The sequence below is a fragment of the Schistocerca serialis genome, chromosome 5, assembly GCF_023864345.2.
Source record: "Schistocerca serialis cubense isolate TAMUIC-IGC-003099 chromosome 5, iqSchSeri2.2, whole genome shotgun sequence".
NCBI lineage: Eukaryota > Metazoa > Arthropoda > Insecta > Orthoptera > Acrididae > Schistocerca > Schistocerca serialis.
The window spans coordinates 2011840-2032054 of record NC_064642.1 but is presented as its reverse complement, the minus strand read 5'-3'; the positions used below and the strand labels follow the sequence as shown (position 1 = coordinate 2032054).

At 40.8% G+C, this 20215-nt stretch overlaps 1 protein-coding gene across 3 annotated transcripts in view; it reads left to right on the top strand.

Annotated features, from left to right (window-relative positions):
- Positions 1 to 19946, top strand: part of LOC126480891 (evolutionarily conserved signaling intermediate in Toll pathway, mitochondrial) — a 101558-nt gene extending 81612 nt beyond the window's left edge. For 2 of the 3 annotated variants that reach the window (XM_050104286.1, XM_050104287.1), the window contains exons 3-4: positions 2993 to 3203; positions 19547 to 19946. In XM_050104286.1, coding sequence (XP_049960243.1) covers positions 2993 to 3203; positions 19547 to 19842 — 507 coding nt within the window. In that variant the 3' untranslated portion in view covers positions 19843 to 19946. Of the gene's footprint in view, positions 1 to 2992; positions 3204 to 19546 lie in introns of those variants that run through there. The other variant, XR_007587476.1, reaches the window with a different exon arrangement.
- The last annotated feature ends 269 nt before the right edge of the window (positions 19947 to 20215 follow it).

The window sequence follows — 20215 nt, the reverse complement described above, 5'->3', positions numbered from 1 at the left end:
ATCCAGTTTTCCTTGTATTCGTAGAATATGGACTAACCAATAAAAACTGGGAAAGTGCAACAAGGACTCTCACTCCGAGGGTTCCGAACAAATTTAATTGTATATGTAGACAGTTCGTCCACCCTGGGAACCAACAGTTTTGACAGTTGTTCCCTATTATCAACATTGATACTGGCAAGATACCAGTCCTTAGAATGTGATGACTTTCTGTCTGCCTCCATAGCTGAGTGGGCAGCACAACAGAATACCAGGCGAGGGGCCTGGATTAAATTCCTAGGTGGGTCATTTTCTCCTCAGGGTCTGGGTGACCATCATTATTATTTCATCCTCACTGACACACAAGTCGCCGAAGTGGCAGCAACTAAAAAGACTTGCAACAGGCGACTGGTCTACCGAACAGGAGGCCCTAGCTACATGCACATTTCATTTCAAAGGCTTTCAGCGATGTTTTAATTTTAATTTCGAAGCCTGAAAAATGAATAAAAAACAAATATTTTTGTGAAATGTAATTACTAATTAACAATTTTCTGATTTTTTTTTTTTTTTCCCCTTTACTTGTACTGTGAAACCTTGGTTCTTGCCAAATTTCATGATTCTAGGCGAATGGGAGGTGCCGTGTAGGTTTTAATGAGCGAGTTTGTGAGTATCAAAGTATGTGACATAATGGGCCATTTCTTTTGATTGCATGGCTTAGAAGCTTCAATTTCTTATACTGCCAAGGGACCATAGACCTAAGTGTGTGACATAAATTTCAACTTCATATGTCTACTGATCCCTGAGAAAAGGGTTTTTAATGGTTGGACAGACAGATGCCTGGACAGAAGGATGAAAGGATGGCGGTTCAATTTTTACCGATTGAGGCATGTAACTCTAAAAATCACTCAGTTCTTACATGAATTTACCCCTTCGTGTGGCAGTATTGGAGACCAGCCATATTTGACAAATACTGAGTCACATGGCAGTTAAATGGGAATTAACTGGAACAACAAATGGTCAATTATGGAATACAGTATAGCATAGCCTACTCCAACTGTACTTTCAGTCTCCTCTTCATTGAGAAACTGGATGTGTAAGTGGAAGAATGTGTGGCTATATGTTGTAAATAATGAATTAAGGAAATGACACACTTCCTATACTTTAAGATATATTTTAATCCCTAAATCATACTGTCTAAATGAGTTGTTTGCACCAGTACACTTAAGGTCTAATGGTCAGTTCATAAAATGTAAAAAGTTATTTCTTCTGTCATGTCTTATTAGATCCTATTTCACGTGAGAGCTCATTTTTCCTCCCCCAAAAGTAAATGTATCACAGGACAAACATAAACAGTACAGTGCATATAAATTATTGTGGTGTTAAAATAACTTTCCCTCTTGGTTACATACTTCACGATAGGCCCAATCTGCATCTACAGGGTGTGATGATTTGTAAGCACCCTTATTTCTTTCTTTCTTCTTCCTGTCTCTTACTTCCACACTTACTGTTTGCTCAGCAGATGTTGAGGAATCTTTGTACACAGCTCCTGTAAACCATATGTCAATCAGCTATATTATATAGTTATTTCGCCTAGTGGAAGTAGAATCTCACCTAGTGGAAGTAGAATCAGACTAGGATTGCAATCCTAGTCTGACTCTACTTCCACTTTTCTAGAGTAAATTCTATCTACAGTTATGAGAAGTTCAGTTTGTTTTGTATCTCCTTCTGTTGGTGTAGAGTCACAGAAGTAGTTGAGTTATGTAGCTATTTCATATCTTCAATGGTTCATATAAATATAAATAAAACATAGCTTTTATTGTCACCAGTGTTAAATGTTACAAACTTGCCTATTAAATAAAAAAGTAAATTTAAATCAGACAACTCTTTTGAAAATGCTTCAGTTATTGGCAAAAGCAGTATCTTAAAACAGTGCAGTTTTCAGAGAAGGTAAGACTCAGACCTGCTCTAAAACTTTTCTTTTTTTAACTCTTAGAGGTGGGTAAAAATTGATCACTAAAACATATACTAATAACTATTGATATAATTTCACCAGCACATTTAATATGTGTGATACTTCATGGAGTTTACAAAATCTTAAGAATTAATAAGTCACTTATTTAAAGCAAAGCATATGTCATGTCTGCAGTGTAGGGGTACCTTTATCAAAATTAACTGCTAGGTTCTGTTCGGCTTGGTGATATGGTAGTGATGTGCAGCTGCCCCGTATCACTGTGTCTGATTTGTTTTACCATCCGACAAGATGATCCGCATAACAATGAAGATTTTGCAAATACGCTTCTTGGGTTTGCCGCTGGATCGTACTGTGTAACTCGCACAATATTTCCTGGATGCAACTGCTCGACATCATCAGATGGTGGTAGCTGCTGCTGTCACTGCTGCAAGACACGACTGATGTTGCACCGAGGAAATATTGTGCGAGTTACACAATACGATCCGGCGGCAAACCCGAGAAGCGTATTTGCAACAGATCCGTCAGAAAAGCATGAAAAGTCACAATGAAGATTTTTTCGATGCATTTTAGAGTTGAGAATAAGGTTGTAGAAGGTATAAATTTCATCTTGCGTTCATTAAAATCATGGAAGTGTCATTCAATGGTTCCAGTAAATCACTGTGCATATGACTGTATTTAGAAACTTGAGAATGATGAACTTGGACTACGGCCAAGTTTTTCTGTATGGGGTTTACTTTCCTTAATGTTCACTTTCCCTTGTTCTGGAAAAATGGACTGTGGACAGCTCTTAACCTAGTGTGTCTCCCCCCCCCCCCCCTTTTCTTTTTTCTTTTCCTTTTACAACCATTACCTACTTACCTCACTGAAGAAGGTACATTTAGGAGTTAAGAGAGGTGGAACCTCCATTTTCTGCTTAAATGTTCCTAAATTTCTGTTAAATGGACAGACTAATTTTGCATTAGGAAATATATATATATTTTATTTTTTAGCCTTTCTGCATAATTAAACCATTTTGTATGTAAACTTTTCTTAACTGTGTTGCAGACAGCAGAGCTAGCTGACAGTGTAGATGATACATGGGTTGTTAGTGTCCAAAGTCCAGATCAAAGGAAACTTGTAGACACACACCCTGAAAACATACCAGTTTATGTTAAAGGGGCTTACAGAGTGTGGCTACGAGATGCTGCTGTTAATTACTTCATACTCATGCGAAAACCAGTGCAAAAACCACAAGTTGCAGCTGAAGATCCAGATGGTTTGTATATTTTTGTATGTGTGTGTGTGTGTGTGTGTGTGTGTGTGTGTGTGTGTGTGTGTGTGTGTGTGTGTGTGTGTGTGTGTGCACGCGCTTGTGTAAAAGAGGCATACAAAAGGTCGAAGACTTGAGCATCAAAATCTCACTTTTCACCTTGAACATCAAAGGAGGAGGAAAGCTGTCATTTATTCCACATTCAAAAATGCCGTTCATGCAGCACTAACTCCTGTTGTCCCCAGTATCATCTGAAATATAGCTGAGAATGTGTGGTCACATGCTAAGGTGACACGTGCTCAATACATCATTAGTAAGCACCTTATACAGTACTTGCCCTGAAATCACCATAATTAGATGTGGTTTTTCAGTGGACCTTGTATTTAACTGTAGTCACCATCTCTGTACGTTGCCTTCTGTTTCGTCTTTGCCACGTTCCGAAACATTATGAAAGCTGAGATGTAATGTGAAACAAGTATCATAAGATCTTAAATGATAGGCTACTACTAACATCCACATTTCATTGTACAGCTCAAAATTTTCTTTGAGCTGGAGTGGTACAGCCATAATTTTAAGGATCATTGTCAGAGAAATCATTATTAGGTAACTGAACAAGATAACTAACTTTTTAATCGCTCTGCCCCCACCCCCACTCACAACTCTTTTGAGAATGCACTTAACAAACAAGGAGCTTCAGAACTTGCAATATTACTACTTTCACTGTTCATCAAGTCTTATCCTTCTACTATTCTTTCCCAGGCTGTCCTCCTCCTGTCTTGTTCATAGATTTTTTTTATGTTCTTACTCTGCTTCAGTGTCGGTCTTCCTTGTCACCTTCTTACTCGCATGCATTCCTGAAGGGCAGTCACGTGTTAAACGTGTAAAAGGTGACTGGTACCCGGGGTGAGAGGCAGGGCCCACACACGTTCCCTAGTGGAGGTCAGTGAGTGCCAGAGCTCTGGTACTTCCCCAACCGCCAGCCAGTCACTCGGTCTGGAGGTGGGGAGACGAGGACAGTCATAAAGGCATGTCAGTACCCCAATAAGACGAACACCCAGAAGCAAAGAGCTCGCCATCAGAGACGCTGACAGTAATGGAGAATCAGACTGCAGCATGTGAGGGAGTCTACAAACCCCCACCCCCGCCTCCCAGTGTTAACTGTACAGGATGCCGTGCCACTTTGTCCTGCAAATGCCCTGTGTACCTTGATGAGCAGTCTATATATGAGATCTGAGTGAGGGAAGAGGTCCCTCTTACTGCTGCTCTGAAATATACACCACCCAAATCATTCCATAACACCACTCTCACTATCATGGCTACCAACCGATGAAGGATATGACAACAGAGACCTGTGACCTCCAGTTTAGCACCCAGTTGTAAAATCTCAGGACTAAACTACCGTCCTTGTCTAACACCACTATATCTGCACAACATGGTAATAAACATTCACCCACACATGGAGGTGACTCGTACAGAAGTATGGAAATTTGAGAGATAATACTTCAGAGATGATGATGATGATTTGTTTTTTTCTGGCAAGCATAAGTCCAGATCCTTGTCCAACACTGAGTGAGGTGGCCCAGTGGTTACGACACGGGACTCGCATTTCGGAAGACAATGGTTCAAACGCCCATCTGGTCATCCTGATTTGGATTTTCCGTGATTTCTCTAAATTGTTTCAAGAAAACACTTGTATGGTTGTTTTGAAAGGGCATTGATAATTTCCTTCCCTATCCTTCAGTAATCTGAGCTTGTGCTCCGTCTCTAATGACTTCGTTGTTGATGAAATGCTAAACACTAATCTCGCCCTTCTTGTCCAAAAAATGCAAAGCAAATGATAAAACAAATAAAAAGAAATTTTCCTGCCCCTATTCTGTCTCTGAGATCCCTTCAATAACAGTCCTGTGCAAAAACATCACCCAGCAAATCTGTAGTGTGAATCACCAACTGTTCCTCTGCCATAGAGACAGCTGATAAAAAAAACCCTACCTCTGAAGAAATAATGGAGCAGGATGCTCTTGCTTCTGAATGCTGTAGTACAATGCGTACAAAACCAGGCACTGTGAAGCTGCCAAGATAATCACCCCTAATATGCAGTTAACAACTGTTGGCCTTAAAAATAGCTAAACTCCGATGGAATGTATGCAGCTTCAGTTCACATAGGGCATGTGAGGCAATGTCGACAATGAGGAGTAGAGCCTCCCCACAGCTTTAGAAAGCTGACAAGTCATCTTGCACGTGGCTTGTATGTGGTTAGTAAACAAATTATGCACAAGAAATATTTGCTTGTGTTTAAATTCAGTATGATAGACTGCTCCAACTGGTGAGTGGTTTGTGCATTGTCACACTTGGATTTCAGGTGAGCGCCACTACATCCACATGAGGTGGGCTTCCCTCCTCAGTCCGACAAATAATAACTCTGCAGCAGTGAAGATGGGGTAGAGCACTTCGTCAACATTATTCTCAGTGCCAGCTAAGTGTTTCATAGCCAGGACATTTTCCTCTTTTGTTAATTCTTCTAAATGTTTTACTCTGCCTTTTTATTAATAGTATGAAAGAGAGAGATTGCTGCTCACCATAAAGATGACTTGTTGAGTTGCAGACAGGCGTAATGACAAGATTGTTACATATTGACCTGTAGGCCAAAGCCTTCTTCATAAGGAACACACACATTCACACTAGCAAGCACATTTGCTTAGCGTTGGGAGGCAGGGGAGAGTGAAAAAGGAGACAAGCAGAGAAGGGAAAAAGACCAGTGGGTGCATTGGCAGAGAGAGGTGCACACTGAGGCTGAGGGGATGTGAATTGGGAGGTGGTAATAGACTGGGTGGAAACTGTTTGGTGGAGAGTGTGGGGACAGTAGGCTACTGTAGGTTGAGGCTGAGACAATTTCAAGAGCAGATAATGTGTTGTAAGGGTAACTCCCACCTGCACAGTGCAGGAAAGCTGCTGGTTGAGGGGAGGATCCACATGGCCCAGGTTGTGAAGCCGCCATTGAAATTGAGAATGTTGTGTTCAGCTGCACGTTGTGCCACAGGGTGATCCACTTTGCCTTTGGCCAAATTTCTGCAATCTGTCCTTTTTGTAATATTTCTGATATTTCTGCGTGGACTTTCCTTTAATACTTTTGTTTTTTGTAATATACTTTGTCATGTTGAGGGGCACAGATCTATCTTTAGATACCTGGTTTTACTTTTGTGAAAAATTTCTTTATTGGTCCTCGAACCAGTGCTTCAGTGGTCTCAAACTCTGCACATTGCTGTTCTGCCTTCCTGCCTCAGAAGTGAGTGGCCGATGCTTGGGAAATGTCTTTCACTTCCCGTGATTGTGAATACTACGAGACTGCTTGTACTGTGATGAACTGGAGTATGCCTTTTCAGTGTTATGCTCCTCCACTCTGGGACCATATGACATCCACGTTCAGATGTTGCAGCACCTATCTCCTGCTGGCATGCACTTTCTCCTCGATACTAACAATTGTATCCGAAGAATAGCACATTTGCTGTACATTGGTGCAAAGTCACTGTAATCCCTGTACCTATGTGTGGTGAAGACAGGCAACGCTCCATTTCCCTCACCAGTAGTGTCTGCAAGGTAATGAGATGGATGAACAGCGTGCAGCTGGTATGGAGACTTGTGTCTCAGGAATAGTCAACAAACATCCAGTGTGGCTTTTGTAGACATTGTCACTCAACAGTTGACCTCCTTGTCACTTTGTTGACTCACATCATGGACAACTTTCTGTGGAAGTGTCACACTGAAGCCATATTTTTTGATATGCAAAAGGCCTATGACACTTACTTGTCGGAGTGTGGGCATCCTTCGTACAATGCGAATATGGGTCTTCTGAAGCCCCGTGCTCAATTTATTTGGGAGTTTTTAAAAAGGCTGGGCTTTTAATGCACATGTTGGTTTATGCTACCAGACATTTTTATTCAGAACAGGTTACCTATGACTCTATGCTAAGTATAATCTTATTTCCTATAGCAATAAACCCACTTATTTACTCTTTCCCACCAGATATCTCACTCTTTCTTCAGCTATGATTTTGTAGTCAATTGCAGCTCTCAGTTAACCCATTTACTTGAGCAATAACTTTGTGCTGTTTCGACCACCTCTACTATAGGAGCATAGATAATGGCTTCCACTTTTCCACCAAAAAAACCATGTATATGAATTTCTGGTGGTGAAATTAGTTCCTTCTGTGGGGTCCTGCGCACTCGTCTCTTATAGAGTGCCTAAAGGATGCTGCGTTCTCAGATAGCTATACAACAATTCAAGCAACTCACATTAATCATTTTTATTACAATAAAGTAGACTGACAATACTTAAACTTTGGTTTACAAGAACATGCGGCAAACAATTAGTGAGATGCAAACAATCGATGTCTTTCGCTATATACAATGTGGTTTCTAGTCCAGGTCTGCTACTGCCCGTCTTCTGCTATCCGGCCATGGCTGGCAGGAGTGACACTAATATTCTCTTCGGGTAGAGGCCGCTCCTGTGACGTCCTATTCGGTGTGCTATTGGCTGATGTCGTCTCACAGCCGTCTCTGTTCTTTCATTCTTCAAGTTCGTGCCGGCAGTTTCGTTACGCTGGAACACCGTCCACCATCCTTACTTCTCGGTTCAGCTTCTCTTTCATCCATTAAAACCACTAAGTTCTTAGAATTAATGTTTGATAGAAAGCTATGTTGGTCCTCCCGTATGCCCTACCTGGCAGCACCCGTCTCTGTTCTCTGAATGTCCTACACTTTCTTACTTACATCTCATGAGGAGTGGGCCAGACAGTTCTCCATTGTTTCTATCTATCCTTTTATCAAAGCTGGACTATGGGTGTGTTGTATATTCATCTGCACAACCATCCACTTTACATCACCGCAAAACATTTCATCATAATGGGATCTGTTTGGCTTCACTACCAGTCCAGTTATGAGTCTTTATGTGGAAGCAGCTGAACTCCCACTGTCACTCCACCAGGATGTTGTCAACAGCAAACACACTTGCTGATTGTCCTGTGTGCCCAGGAAATATGTTTCCTTCTTTGATATCTACCTTGACCGTGAGTATGAGCCACTCTGCTTCTTTGTTGTCTCCCAGAATTTACTTTTGTGTTCTGCTTCGAAAGCTTTAGTACGTACTACTTGCTGCATTATGAAGGGCTGAGAGACCTTCCCTCCCATTGCTTTGTGCAGAGGTCCTTTTTGGACTTACTTCACTTCCAAAGAATATTAGTCCAGCTTCAGTCATTTGCTTGACATTTCTGGATCCTCTTATAAAGTTTGAAAGACCGCCTTCATTTACACTGGTGGCTCTAAGGATGACAGAGGTACTGGATGCATGTCTGTTATTGGTGAAGAGGATTTTAGGTATTGCCTTTTGGACCTGTACTCTTATTTTCACTGCAGAGCCCTCCCATTTATCAGGCCACATGCTTAGTGCCACAGAATCTCTAAATGTTTTGAATGCCATGATCCTCTGAGTGCTCAGCAGTTTTCATGTGCTGTACACGTACAGCAAATCCAGGTATGCCTTAATTAGCTCACTGATGCTGGCACTGGTGTGTTGTCATATTGGTTCTTTGATACGTCAGCGTGTTTGGAATGAGGCTCCTATTTTATTTTTCTTCTTCTTCTGAGGCTGCCAGTCTACACCCCGGCCTTGTAGTTGCCGTGTCCCCTCAGAAGATCTTAATATTGCTGTACATGGGAACATTTTATCATTTTGGAATGCACACTGGTCATCTCTCTGTGGGAATGAGCTTGGGGAGGTTAAACCTCCCAATGGATTAGATGTCTTCCTTAGGACCATCTCGTTGTCAGGTGATGGCTTTAGCTATACTGTATATCGGGCACAGTCTTTTCAACCACAATCATTGTCTGTTGACTGGCGGCCCCATACCACTTTGCGATGACTGTAACAAACCAATAACAGTACACCACTTTCTAACTCAATGTCAGTTTCTTAACCCTCTGTGTTTTATGAGAATGAAATTTTCCACAACAGCACTGATACGTAAAACATTCTCGGTTTTCTTGTTGCATTAATTCGCAATAAAATCTCGAGCTATCGACGATAGCCTCCATCGTCACGGTCAGGAGCAACTGACTGTCTTCACTGCTGCTGTGGTGGCCTTATACAGCCCAGGGACGGACGGCTCCTGATTGGTTGGCTTGTGATTGATTGGCAATTATGTACTGCCATTGCAGACAGTGTCAGTGTCTGCACTGGTGGTGCCACTGCTTCTGTGGGAATGTAAAAACTGCAAGGAATGTCTCTGCTGCTTCTCTGCATCAAGCTCTCATTTCCGTGCACTGCTCAGATAATATTCGCTATCACATTTAAAGTTCTTCTCGCTCATTCGTATTTCAACAGCCTCCTTAATAACAGAATCCCAGTATGTGGAGGCATGGGCAAAATTTTTGTTCCATAAAACAGTATTTTACGTTTGTTAGTGGGGCTGTGCTTCGCAATTGCCAATTTCTCTATTTTTAATATGCCATTGGTGTTCTGCACAGCGGTCGGAAACTGTAAGAGTACATATTACTTTCCTCTACGGGGAGCACATTGCGTGCCAGGTTCGTCAGCTGGAGAAACTGCATGTCAAATATGCACAGTTGCGGAGTAATTTGGCATTTCTGCAACACTGTCAGGATAAGGAGATTGTGCCAAAGTTTGCTGTGGTTAAACACCATATCAAGATGGTTGTAATGAAGAATATATTATGGAAGACGAGCCAGGTGATTGTCAAAGAAAGGTTATGACACACAAGGTACAAACTGGATTTTAATGCACACAGTTTATATAGTTGCCATCTTTTGTTATCTACAGTTTTCTCACCTTTTGGCTGGGAGTGGGTCGATATGATGACGGCTGCTCATCAAAAAGCTCATCTTAGCAATACATCGGCTAAACAAGTAAAGAAATTTGAGCATCTTGCAGGTATGCAAAGATCAGAGTCATCGTTTGAAACAGCATGCACTGTTGTCAACCTGTCTGACAAGAACCTGGACAAAGGAGCTATCTTGGCTCTTAATAAAGGTTTGAATTTTGCTCCCCCATCGTGGATCTTATCAGTGGAGGACGATGCCGACGAAGTGAGGCTTATTACCAGTCGCTTTTTGGCCTCAGCTAAGCTTCCCAAATCTAATATCAGTAGAGAGGAGAGAGGTGGGCTCCATTTACTTCGGAGAAATGAAGGTTTTGTCATATTACCACCTGGCAAAGGAAATGCCACCGCCATTTTTAATACTATTGAATATCATAGCAAAATGACATCAGTATTGAAGGACAACACATCTAAATGTTTTAAACGGGACACAGATCTGAAATTTCCTGGCAGATTAAAACTGTGTGTCGGACCGAGACTCGAACTCGGGACCTTTGCCTTTCGCGGGCCAGTGCTCTACCGTCTGAGCTACCCAAGCACGACTCATACCCCGTCCTCACAGCTTTAATTCCGCCAGTACCTCGTCTCCTACCTTCCAAACTTCACAGAAGCTCTCCTGCGAACCATGCAGAACTAGCGCTCCTGAAAGAAAGGATATTGCGGAGACATGGTTTAGCCACAGCCTGGGGGATGTTTCTAGAATGAAATTTTCTCTCTACAGCAGAGTTTGTGCTGATATGAAACTTCCTGGCAGATTACAACTGTGTACTGGACCGAGACTCGAACTCTGGACCTTTGCCTTTCGCGGGCCAGTGCTCTACCCTCTGAGCTACCCAAGCACGACTCACGCCCCGTCCTCACAGCTTTAAAACTGCCATGCTGTGGCTAAGCCATGTCTCCACAATATCCTTTCTTTCAGGAGTGCTAGTTCTGCAAGGTTTGCAGGAGAGCTTCTGTGAAGTTTGGAAGGTAGGAGACGAGGTACTGGCGGAAGTAAAGCTGTGAGGACGGGGCGTGAATCGTGCTTGGGTAGCTCAGTCGGTAGAGCACTTGACCGTGCAAGGCAAAGGTCCCGAGTTCGAGTCTCGGTCCAGCACACGGTTTTAATCTGCCACGAAGTTTCATATCAGCGCACACTCTGCTGTGGAGTGAAAATTTCATTCTAGGGACACAGATCTGATGTACAGCAGAAAAACTATGGAGCTACTGAAGAATTCCCATCTTTCAGATGATGATATGAAAAATCTCAGAGACTGAGCTCCTAGACCTCCCAGGTTGTACATACTACTGACTATCCACAAGGATAATGCTCCCTTGAGACTTATTGTCAGTGCAATAGGTTCCCCTACTTACAAACTGGCCAAATACCTAACGAAGTTGATGATTCCTGTAGTCAACTGTTGTGAACATCACATCAAAAACTCCCAGATATTCATTGAGAACGTCAAACAGATTAGAGTTGGTCCAAATGACGTTTTAGTCAGCCTGGATGTGGTATCACTGTTTACTAAAGTTCCTGTGGAGGACACTTTGAAAATGTTGGTGGATCTTTTTCCTCCTGAAACTATAAAGTTGTTCTGGCATGTGATGACGACCACCATACTTCTAGTATGGTAGTAAATTTTATGAAATGACAGATTGTATAGCAATGGCGGATGGGTGTCTAGGCCACTCTTGTGTACTGAAGGCCAATACATACTGATTTATATTTTCATGCACAGTGTTTCCATCATCCTGTTCAGAAGAGAGCCATTTTGAACACGTTGGTATAAAGAGCAAAAACTGTTTCTGACAAGGATCATTTGAAGTTCTAAATTAACCATCTGAAGTACATGTTCCGAAAGAATGGCTGTGGTGCACGCGATATAAAGACGGTGTTCTCCAAGAAAAGGAAACATGAAAATGCTGCACACTCAGGATGAACCACCAATTGCGGGTCTTCCTTTTTGTGGCGCTATATCCAATAAAATAGGAAGAGTCTTGGGTTGATGGGGTACAAGACCGATTTTTTGTGCTCCTAAGAAAATTAAGATGATGATGCGCCCTGTTTAGGACAGTCTTGACCTCGGGGTCCCTGGAATTTATAATATCCTCTGTGAGTGTGAAAGCAGTTACATAGGTCAGGCCATTTGTATGGTTTCTGACTGCTGTATGGAGCACCAGTGGCATATTATAAATAGAGAACTAGAGAAATTGGCAATTGCGAAGTACAGCCTAACTAACAAACATAAAATACTGTTTGATGAAAAAAAAAATTTGTCCCATGCCTCCACATACTGGGATTCTGTTATTAAGGAGGCTGTTGAAATACAAATGAACGAGAAGAACTTTAACCACGATAGCGGGTATTATCCGAGCAGTGCATGGAAATGAACGCTCGATGCAGAGATGCAGCAGGGACATTCCACCAGCACAGACATTGACACCGTGTGCGACAGCAGTATATAATCCCTGACCAATCACAAGCCGACCAATCAGAAGCCACCCGCAGGCTATATAAGGCCGCCATAGCAGCAGTGAAGACAGTCTGTTGCTCCTGACGATGACGATGGAGGCCATCATCAAAAGCTTGAGGTTTTATCCCGAATTGACGTGGCAAGAAAATTTAAAAGGTTTTAGATATCCCCTGAGTTTTAATGTGTTTTAGTCATCTGTGGTTTTAGCAAGTACAGCACATGCTGTAGAATGTATTCTACTTTTTAGTCATTTGAGCAACATAGCAAAGGAGATTTAATTTTCGACTAGTTGCAGGTGCCATAGCTTCACTGAGCAGCCTCTTTAAACTTTGAAGACTGGCCAGATAGAGAAATATCAGGCAAAGAAGACCAGTAATTTATGCCATTGTTTTAACCACTTCTGGCACATGTCTAACTGATATATCTTAAAGAGTAATACATATTAAAACAGGACAAAGCCTCATGATTTTGTTTTTGTATTTACTTCAGTTATTAGATAGATTACAAATTTAAAAATAGTAATGTCAGAAAGTATTATTCTCACTCTACAGCGGAGTGTGCACCGATATGAAACTTCCTGACAGATTAAAACTGTGTGCCGGACCGAGACTCAAACTCTGGACCTTTGCCTTTTGCGGGCATGCGCTCTACCATCTGAGCTACCGAAGCACAACTCACGCACGGTACTCACAGCTTTACTTCTGCCAGTATCTCGTCTCCTACCTTCCAAACTTTACAGAAGCACTCCTGCGAACCTTGCAGAAATAGCACTCCTGAAAGAAAGGATATTGCGGAGACATGGCTTAGCCACAGCCTATGGGATCTTTCCAGAATGAAATTCTCACTTCTTCCAGGAGTGCTAGTTCTGCAAGGGATGCAGGAGAGCTTCTGCGAAGTTTGGAAGGTAGGAGATGAGGTACTGGCGGAATTAAAGCTGTGAGGATGGGGCGTGAGTCGTGCTTGGGTAGCTCAGTTGGTAGAGCATTGCCCACGAAAGGCAAAGGTCCCGAGTTTGAGTCTCAGTTTTAATCTGCCAGGAAGTTTCAGTATTATTAGCCTTTCAAAAAAGAGTGAGAATTGAGTTATCAAGAAATTTATTCTTGAACTTCCAAAATATCTTGCTCACTCAACAAACATGATTTATTTGTAGCATAATTACAGCAAAGTGCGAAATGGAACAAGTACATGCACAAAATTATGTCAGAGGCATCGCATATTGGTTCAGCCATTCATGGCAGCAGTTGTTTTGTTTGCTAATGTACCGTTCAGAATAATTATAGAAATTGACTACAAGAAGGCAACACCTGTCCTTTGACAGGTAGTGAGACATCCGTACATTGTTCTCATGTGAAATGAGTCCAGTTTCTGAGTGAAAGATGGCTCGTGCATTTATTAAATTGAGGCCCAGGCTATACTCGGGCAAGATGTCGGCTGAGTGGTGCTGAGGCTTGGACTCTAAAGTGCTAAAAGGGGATGTCATTCAAGTTGTTGACTTTACTGCTCCACTGTGTTTGTTGCTTTTTTAAACTATTATTTAATGTCCTTTGTCATTGGTCCTTACAGTTTTACCCACCTCTTAATGCTGATTAGGCTCTTGTGTGTTATCTATCCTCAAGAACCGTGGAGTGCTTTACTTAGAAATCAGCCCTTTGTAAGTTAGGATTTGACAAATGATTTCACAAATGTTAAAACAGCTGTGTGTGTAAGACTAAGATTCATATCCCCTTTTACTTTCTCAAGTATGTGATGTAGTGGTGGTGACATTTCTGGAAAAGTTTTTGAATTGGAGACAAGCGGATCTAATCTTAGTACTTGTAGTATTTTAACATTGGAAATTGTATTTAGTTAAATAAACTCTAGTAGAACTTCACTAGATGTATGTTATCTGTTTAAAAAGTGCAAACAGCTTTGACTTGCTAGCATTGGCTGAGACAAGAATCATCATATTATGTAATTGTGTAGATCAGAGGTTCCCAACAAAATTTTCTCGAGGACCCCCTCATCGAGCACGATTGGTACCTTGTCATATCACAGTAGCAAGTACCTAAAGAAGCCAAATTAAGAGTTTCTCTATACGTTTTCTATTTTTGGTACTTAGATCTGTTATCATACGAAATATATTTAATATATTTTTTATTCTAATAGCATCTTGCGGACCCTTCTGGCAAAGCTCATGGACCCCTGGGGGTCCGCGAACCACCTGTGGGAAACCACTGGTGTAGATAATAAAATCTACCCATCAAGCAGCAGCAGGAGAACACACATATAAAGCTATTTAAATTTACAAGCTTTCAGAGCCAGTGGCTCCTTCTGGCAGAAGGTTTGAAGGGGATGGAAGAGGCATGAGGGAAAAGGACCAAGGACACAGCCAAAGGGGTGGGGGGAAGGGGGAGTTGGTCCAAGGAAGTCCAGAGCCCTCCTATCACCTAAGTGAAATTACACACAACTTATTTGCCATGTAGTGAAATTGAGATATGTTTATTTTCAATCATATGACGAAAAATTATTGATAGTCAGCAAGGCCAACGATAGATTTAAACTATCTACACATCCATAGCACTTCATGCAAGACCAATTGTTGGCCTTACTTGAGCTTAGTTGTTTTTTTTAATCAGTTCAGTTCTTACTTGCAGTTGAAGTGAATGTTAAGTACTACCATTTATTGTTTTTGTGCAGTGTGCTGTTGTTATAGTTTCTAATTATGGATACATTATTAATAAGAAAAAGGAGGAAAGCAGATTTTTATTCATCTGCCAGCTTTATGCTAAGTTAAAAATGTGTATGCACTACTATAATAGCCTAATTACCAATCTATAGCAGTTAAATGTTGGCACTGCAGTCATTATTTGGAGACTGCTAGAACTTCAGGGTTCCAATATTTCAGTATTTCCCTAGTCAGCTAAGTGGTAAATACCATAACAAATAATGTTAAATTAAAATAAATGCATCAAAATACACTTGGATTTGTCTGTGTCATCCAAAAATCATGCTGATCAACAAAAATATCACCCAGATTGTAATGGTTGCATTTCTTTAAAATATTTGCTCGGTATTCTATCATTAGTAGCCAAAATATCACCAGATCTGGCCATCCGGTGGTACTCAATTATGAAAGCCAGTTCCGATGGAATGATGGGGAGAGGTTTGTGGAGAGGGAGGAATGACAGCACATGCCATAGTTTGCTTGTTTCTAAAAGATTTTTTTCATCGGGCAGCTTGAATTCATCGGAGCCGACAGTGCCCTTCGTTCCTCCCTCCCCCTTTCATCTTAAACCTATTTATATTCTTGTAATGCTATAATAACTGAAGCCAGCTATTCCATGCACAGTTAAATCTTAAAATATGCATGTATTCATGCACTATCAAATTACTAAACATCCACAATTAAATGAAAAACATACAGTCAGAATTCAGTCTTTTGTTGTGATGCATTTTATTTTATTTTATTTTAAAACGATGTACAACAAGCAGTTTTTCCAAACTCTCCACTGGCTTCAGGTAGCTCTGCACATTGAGCCACTGAGCTAGCAATCCCTGGATTCGGGAGGCAGGATGGTTTGAATCCATCTACTGGCAACCTTGAAAATGGTTTTCAGCAGTTTCCCATATTCTTTTTACGCTAGTGCTTAGGTTGGTCCCTTACTATAGGCCACAGCTAATTCCTTCCGAACACCATTCTTTGCTGACAGAATCCAATGCCCTTAAAGATGCAACCCGTCTGCTTAAATGAAAAGAGCTGTATCGAAAGTGAGCTGAGCATCTCTTTGGAGAGTCTTGGCACTAAAAGCCATATGATAAATAAATAATAATACAAATGCTCCTTCCCTAGGCTCACACATTCATCTGCTTGGATATTCTTTTAAAGCAGAAAATGATCTTTCTTTTATTGCAAGACATGACAGATGCATATTTAAATGAGGAAATTTGGGAAGTTTAAGGTCGAATAATTTCAGACCCTTCGCATTTTCGCCACAAAAAAATGTTCTAGCATCTCTGTCGCACAGAGATTCTTTATTCCGAAAGCCCTGTTGGTAATAATCACGGTGTCCCTAAAATTAGAGCTTCTGCACTCTTGATCACTTCATCAGCTCAAATGCAGACTGAAAGAAGAGCAGTGTAAAATGACCTTGGATGATGAAGGGAGATTGGAGCATGATTGCTTCTTAGTGATATGCCAATATACAGCACTCTTTAAGCAACAAGATTGTATCTCCACTTGATGAGAGCTCAGAGATCAATTTTGAATAAAATGGTTTATTGTTCTTTACAGAAATTTTAAAAATAAATGAAAAACATGACTCTTTCAAGATCCTTTTTAAGAAATCAGATCTCCCCCCCCCCCCCCCCCTCTCTTTTGACAAAATCCTGGCTACATCCTTGAAAGGTCTGGTGAGGCTTAGGAAATGGGGAGAATTTGGATAAGTTGCACAGAACCTCGGGTCAGGGTCAACTTACTGGACGGAATGATAAGGAAAGACATATTTTTGGGGACTGCACCAGACGAGATTTGAAACAGCAATACACCACCATTCTCACCTGATCCTTCACTGGAGATAATTAAACCACTAGCCTAGTTCAGAAGCCAGTTTCCCGGGCCATCACATCCAATGCTGGTATTGCTGATCCCTCCAAAAAACAACTTAGGAGTACACCTCTTGTCATTCCCTATTATCGTGGTCCTGAATGGGTTAATCAACTACTTCAACAAGGCTATGACTTTAAAATCACACCCTGAAATGAGATCCATTGTGTCAAACATTTTGCTCAGCACACCTAAAATAGCCATTTCTTGCCTCCCAATCTCCACAATATCCTTGTCAGACCCTATGCTCCTTCCCATTTTGCTAACATATGGCTCCTACCACTGTTACTGTCTCCACAGTAAGACTAGCAGTATGTACTCTCCTACCACCACCTACACATCGTATACCAGCTACTATGTAAACACTGTGTGGCCTTTTATTAGTTGACCACAATATTATTGCACCTGGGAGTGAAGGCGCTTTGGTTGGTTTATCATCAATTTTTATTGTGATATGCCATGGGGATGAGCTGAACCACTTGATATATATGCCCAAGTGTCCTGAAAACATTCACAGTGTGATGGGTTTCTTTGAACACCACTGTACTTGTTCAATCTAACATCACTGCGTGTTCTGTTAATGGCCACAGGAGGCCAAATGCAGTAATACAGTGGACAACCATAATATTATCAGTTAGGATTAATGGGTATAGGCAGAGGATATATACTGGCAACACACAATATCCTGTTGCAGAGCATGCTCTAAAACATGACAGTCGTGACCTATGTGCCTGTCTCACCACATGTGCCATCTAGATTCTTCCCCCAGACACCAATTGCTTAGAACTCCACAGATGGGAACTGGCATTACAGCTTGACCTTGGTTCTCACCACCCACTTATAATTTATGTTAATTTCTTCAATCTCAGAATTTCTTCACAGTAACCATTCCTTTCTTCACTCCCTTTTAGTTCTCTACATTACACCTCTTCCTTTCCCTTCAACCCTTCTGCCAGGAGGAGGAGCCACTGCCTCTAGAACCTTGCAAATTTAAATACCTTTATATATGTGCTCTCCAACTGCCAATTGGTGAGTAGACTTTTTGTCTATCCAATTACATTATAGTTTCAAAAACTGGTTATTTTTGTTAATCATCATATTAGTATTACTGTTAGCTCTTACTCAAATTGCCTTAAACTGTGCGCGAGAGTAAATGTAGTTTGAAGCTGTAGCTTTTGCTCATTATCGTAATTAAACATCAGAAATTGTACTGACTCAGTAGAAATAAAATAACAAATAAGTAGAGCAAAAGGTTAAGTGTAAAAGCAGGAGCACAAAGGTAGAAAAATTGGATCACTACAAACTGGAAAACATTAAACATTGCATTAATTACACCCATATCATACACTCTACATCTGTTGAGTTTCTCTCATGTATATTTTGCCACCAATGTGCATCATTTTCTTTGTCCTGTAGTAAAAACTAAGCTAAGCAAAGTTTTATAATGATATAAAATACATATTTTAAGACTTGCATATGAATTGATTTGTTGTATAGTGTTCTCAGGAGGAATAGAAAATCTTTTAGGAGGTGGTAGTGTAGACAAATTAGAATAAAAAAAATTTCATTTGCCATACATTGAATTTTCATTGATTACAGAGGCAAAATTAGTTATGCAGATAAGAAACACGTTATCATTTGATATGTTGGTACAACTGTTGCAGGGGTTTATTTATTAATGTCATTTTGGTTGTGCTTAAGTGTATATATTTGAAGTGTTCAACACTGATTATGGTTATTTATTGACCAGTTCCATGGTATTGTTTAAGCGTCGCCTTATAGGTCCTCATTTTCTAGACTTCCCTGAAAACGAGCTTCCAGCATTATTCCAAGAGTTTTCTTTTATTAACAAGCATAGGTTATGTTCTTCCAGCATAATGCACATTCTAAATGTCAGGGGACATCATCTAAACTTGATGCTGTCCTGAACATGGAGCATCAGAAATGGTCATGTTTTTTGGCTACTTAAGTCCCCGGTGGGCATTATCAATTTAGATTTTTGCTTGTGGGGATAGTTGAAAGGCAAGACACAAGAGATGACGTAACCATTTGGATTACGAATGGTGCTGCCCTCATAAAAGAGCGCCAAGACGATCTCGGAACTAAATGTGTTGTTGGCAACCAAAAGTTCACTGAAGTCATGGAATGAGGGGTGGGGTGGGGGTGGGGGATGGGAGTTATGAAGATCAACTTTGAACTTAATGATTTGTCTTTGCTTAATACTTTTTGTGAGTGTCCATTGGGTTATATTTTGATAACTGTATCTCTGCATGTTACAACTGTATCTCTGTATCCTGTAAAAATTGCAAACAACCCCCTTATATGACTCTCATAAGCTAACAGACAAATGTGCAACATAGTATCAATTTAATTCCAGCAAGTTCCATATTGAATTCATGTGAATCACTGTCTAATGTTGCAGATGTAAGCAATCTAAGGGATCCTGTCATCGATACATCGGGAGACAGAATTACTGCTGTTGTGCAAGCACCCAGTGTACACGAACAAGATGATGGCACGATATTGGCCATGTGTGCTACTGGTACTTCAAGCAGAGATTCTCTGCTTTCTTGGATTAGATTGCTGGAAGCTGACGGAAATCCACAGTTAGCTAAGATACCTGTTGTGTTCACTTTGAAATCTCCACCAGGAGACAAACTGTTTTTAGAGGAAGGAATAATAAGTGAAGAACAAAAAACTATCCCACCCAGCAAATGAAGTGCTTCCCAATTGTACTGTGTGATTGGTGTCTCATCTTTTGTCAACTGCATGGTAAATAATGCAGATTGACAGTTATCAAAATAAAAGCTAAATAAAACTTAGTTTGTGCTCGTGCAGTGCTTATAATTTATTTCCTTTGAAACAGTGCAATTTTAGTAAGACTCTTAAGTCAATGTACGAAATGTAATATATAGTGGAGAAAAATTATTCAATAATGAAGTTGGAGCAGGGTAGGTAATGTCAAATAAACAAAATTTTCTAAATGACAATAAGTCGGAAATGCACCATTGTGAACCTATGGCTACAGAACCGGCAACTCGGCTTCATTTGTCCAGTGAATGTGTTCTGGATTGTCTAGCATTGCAGTTTT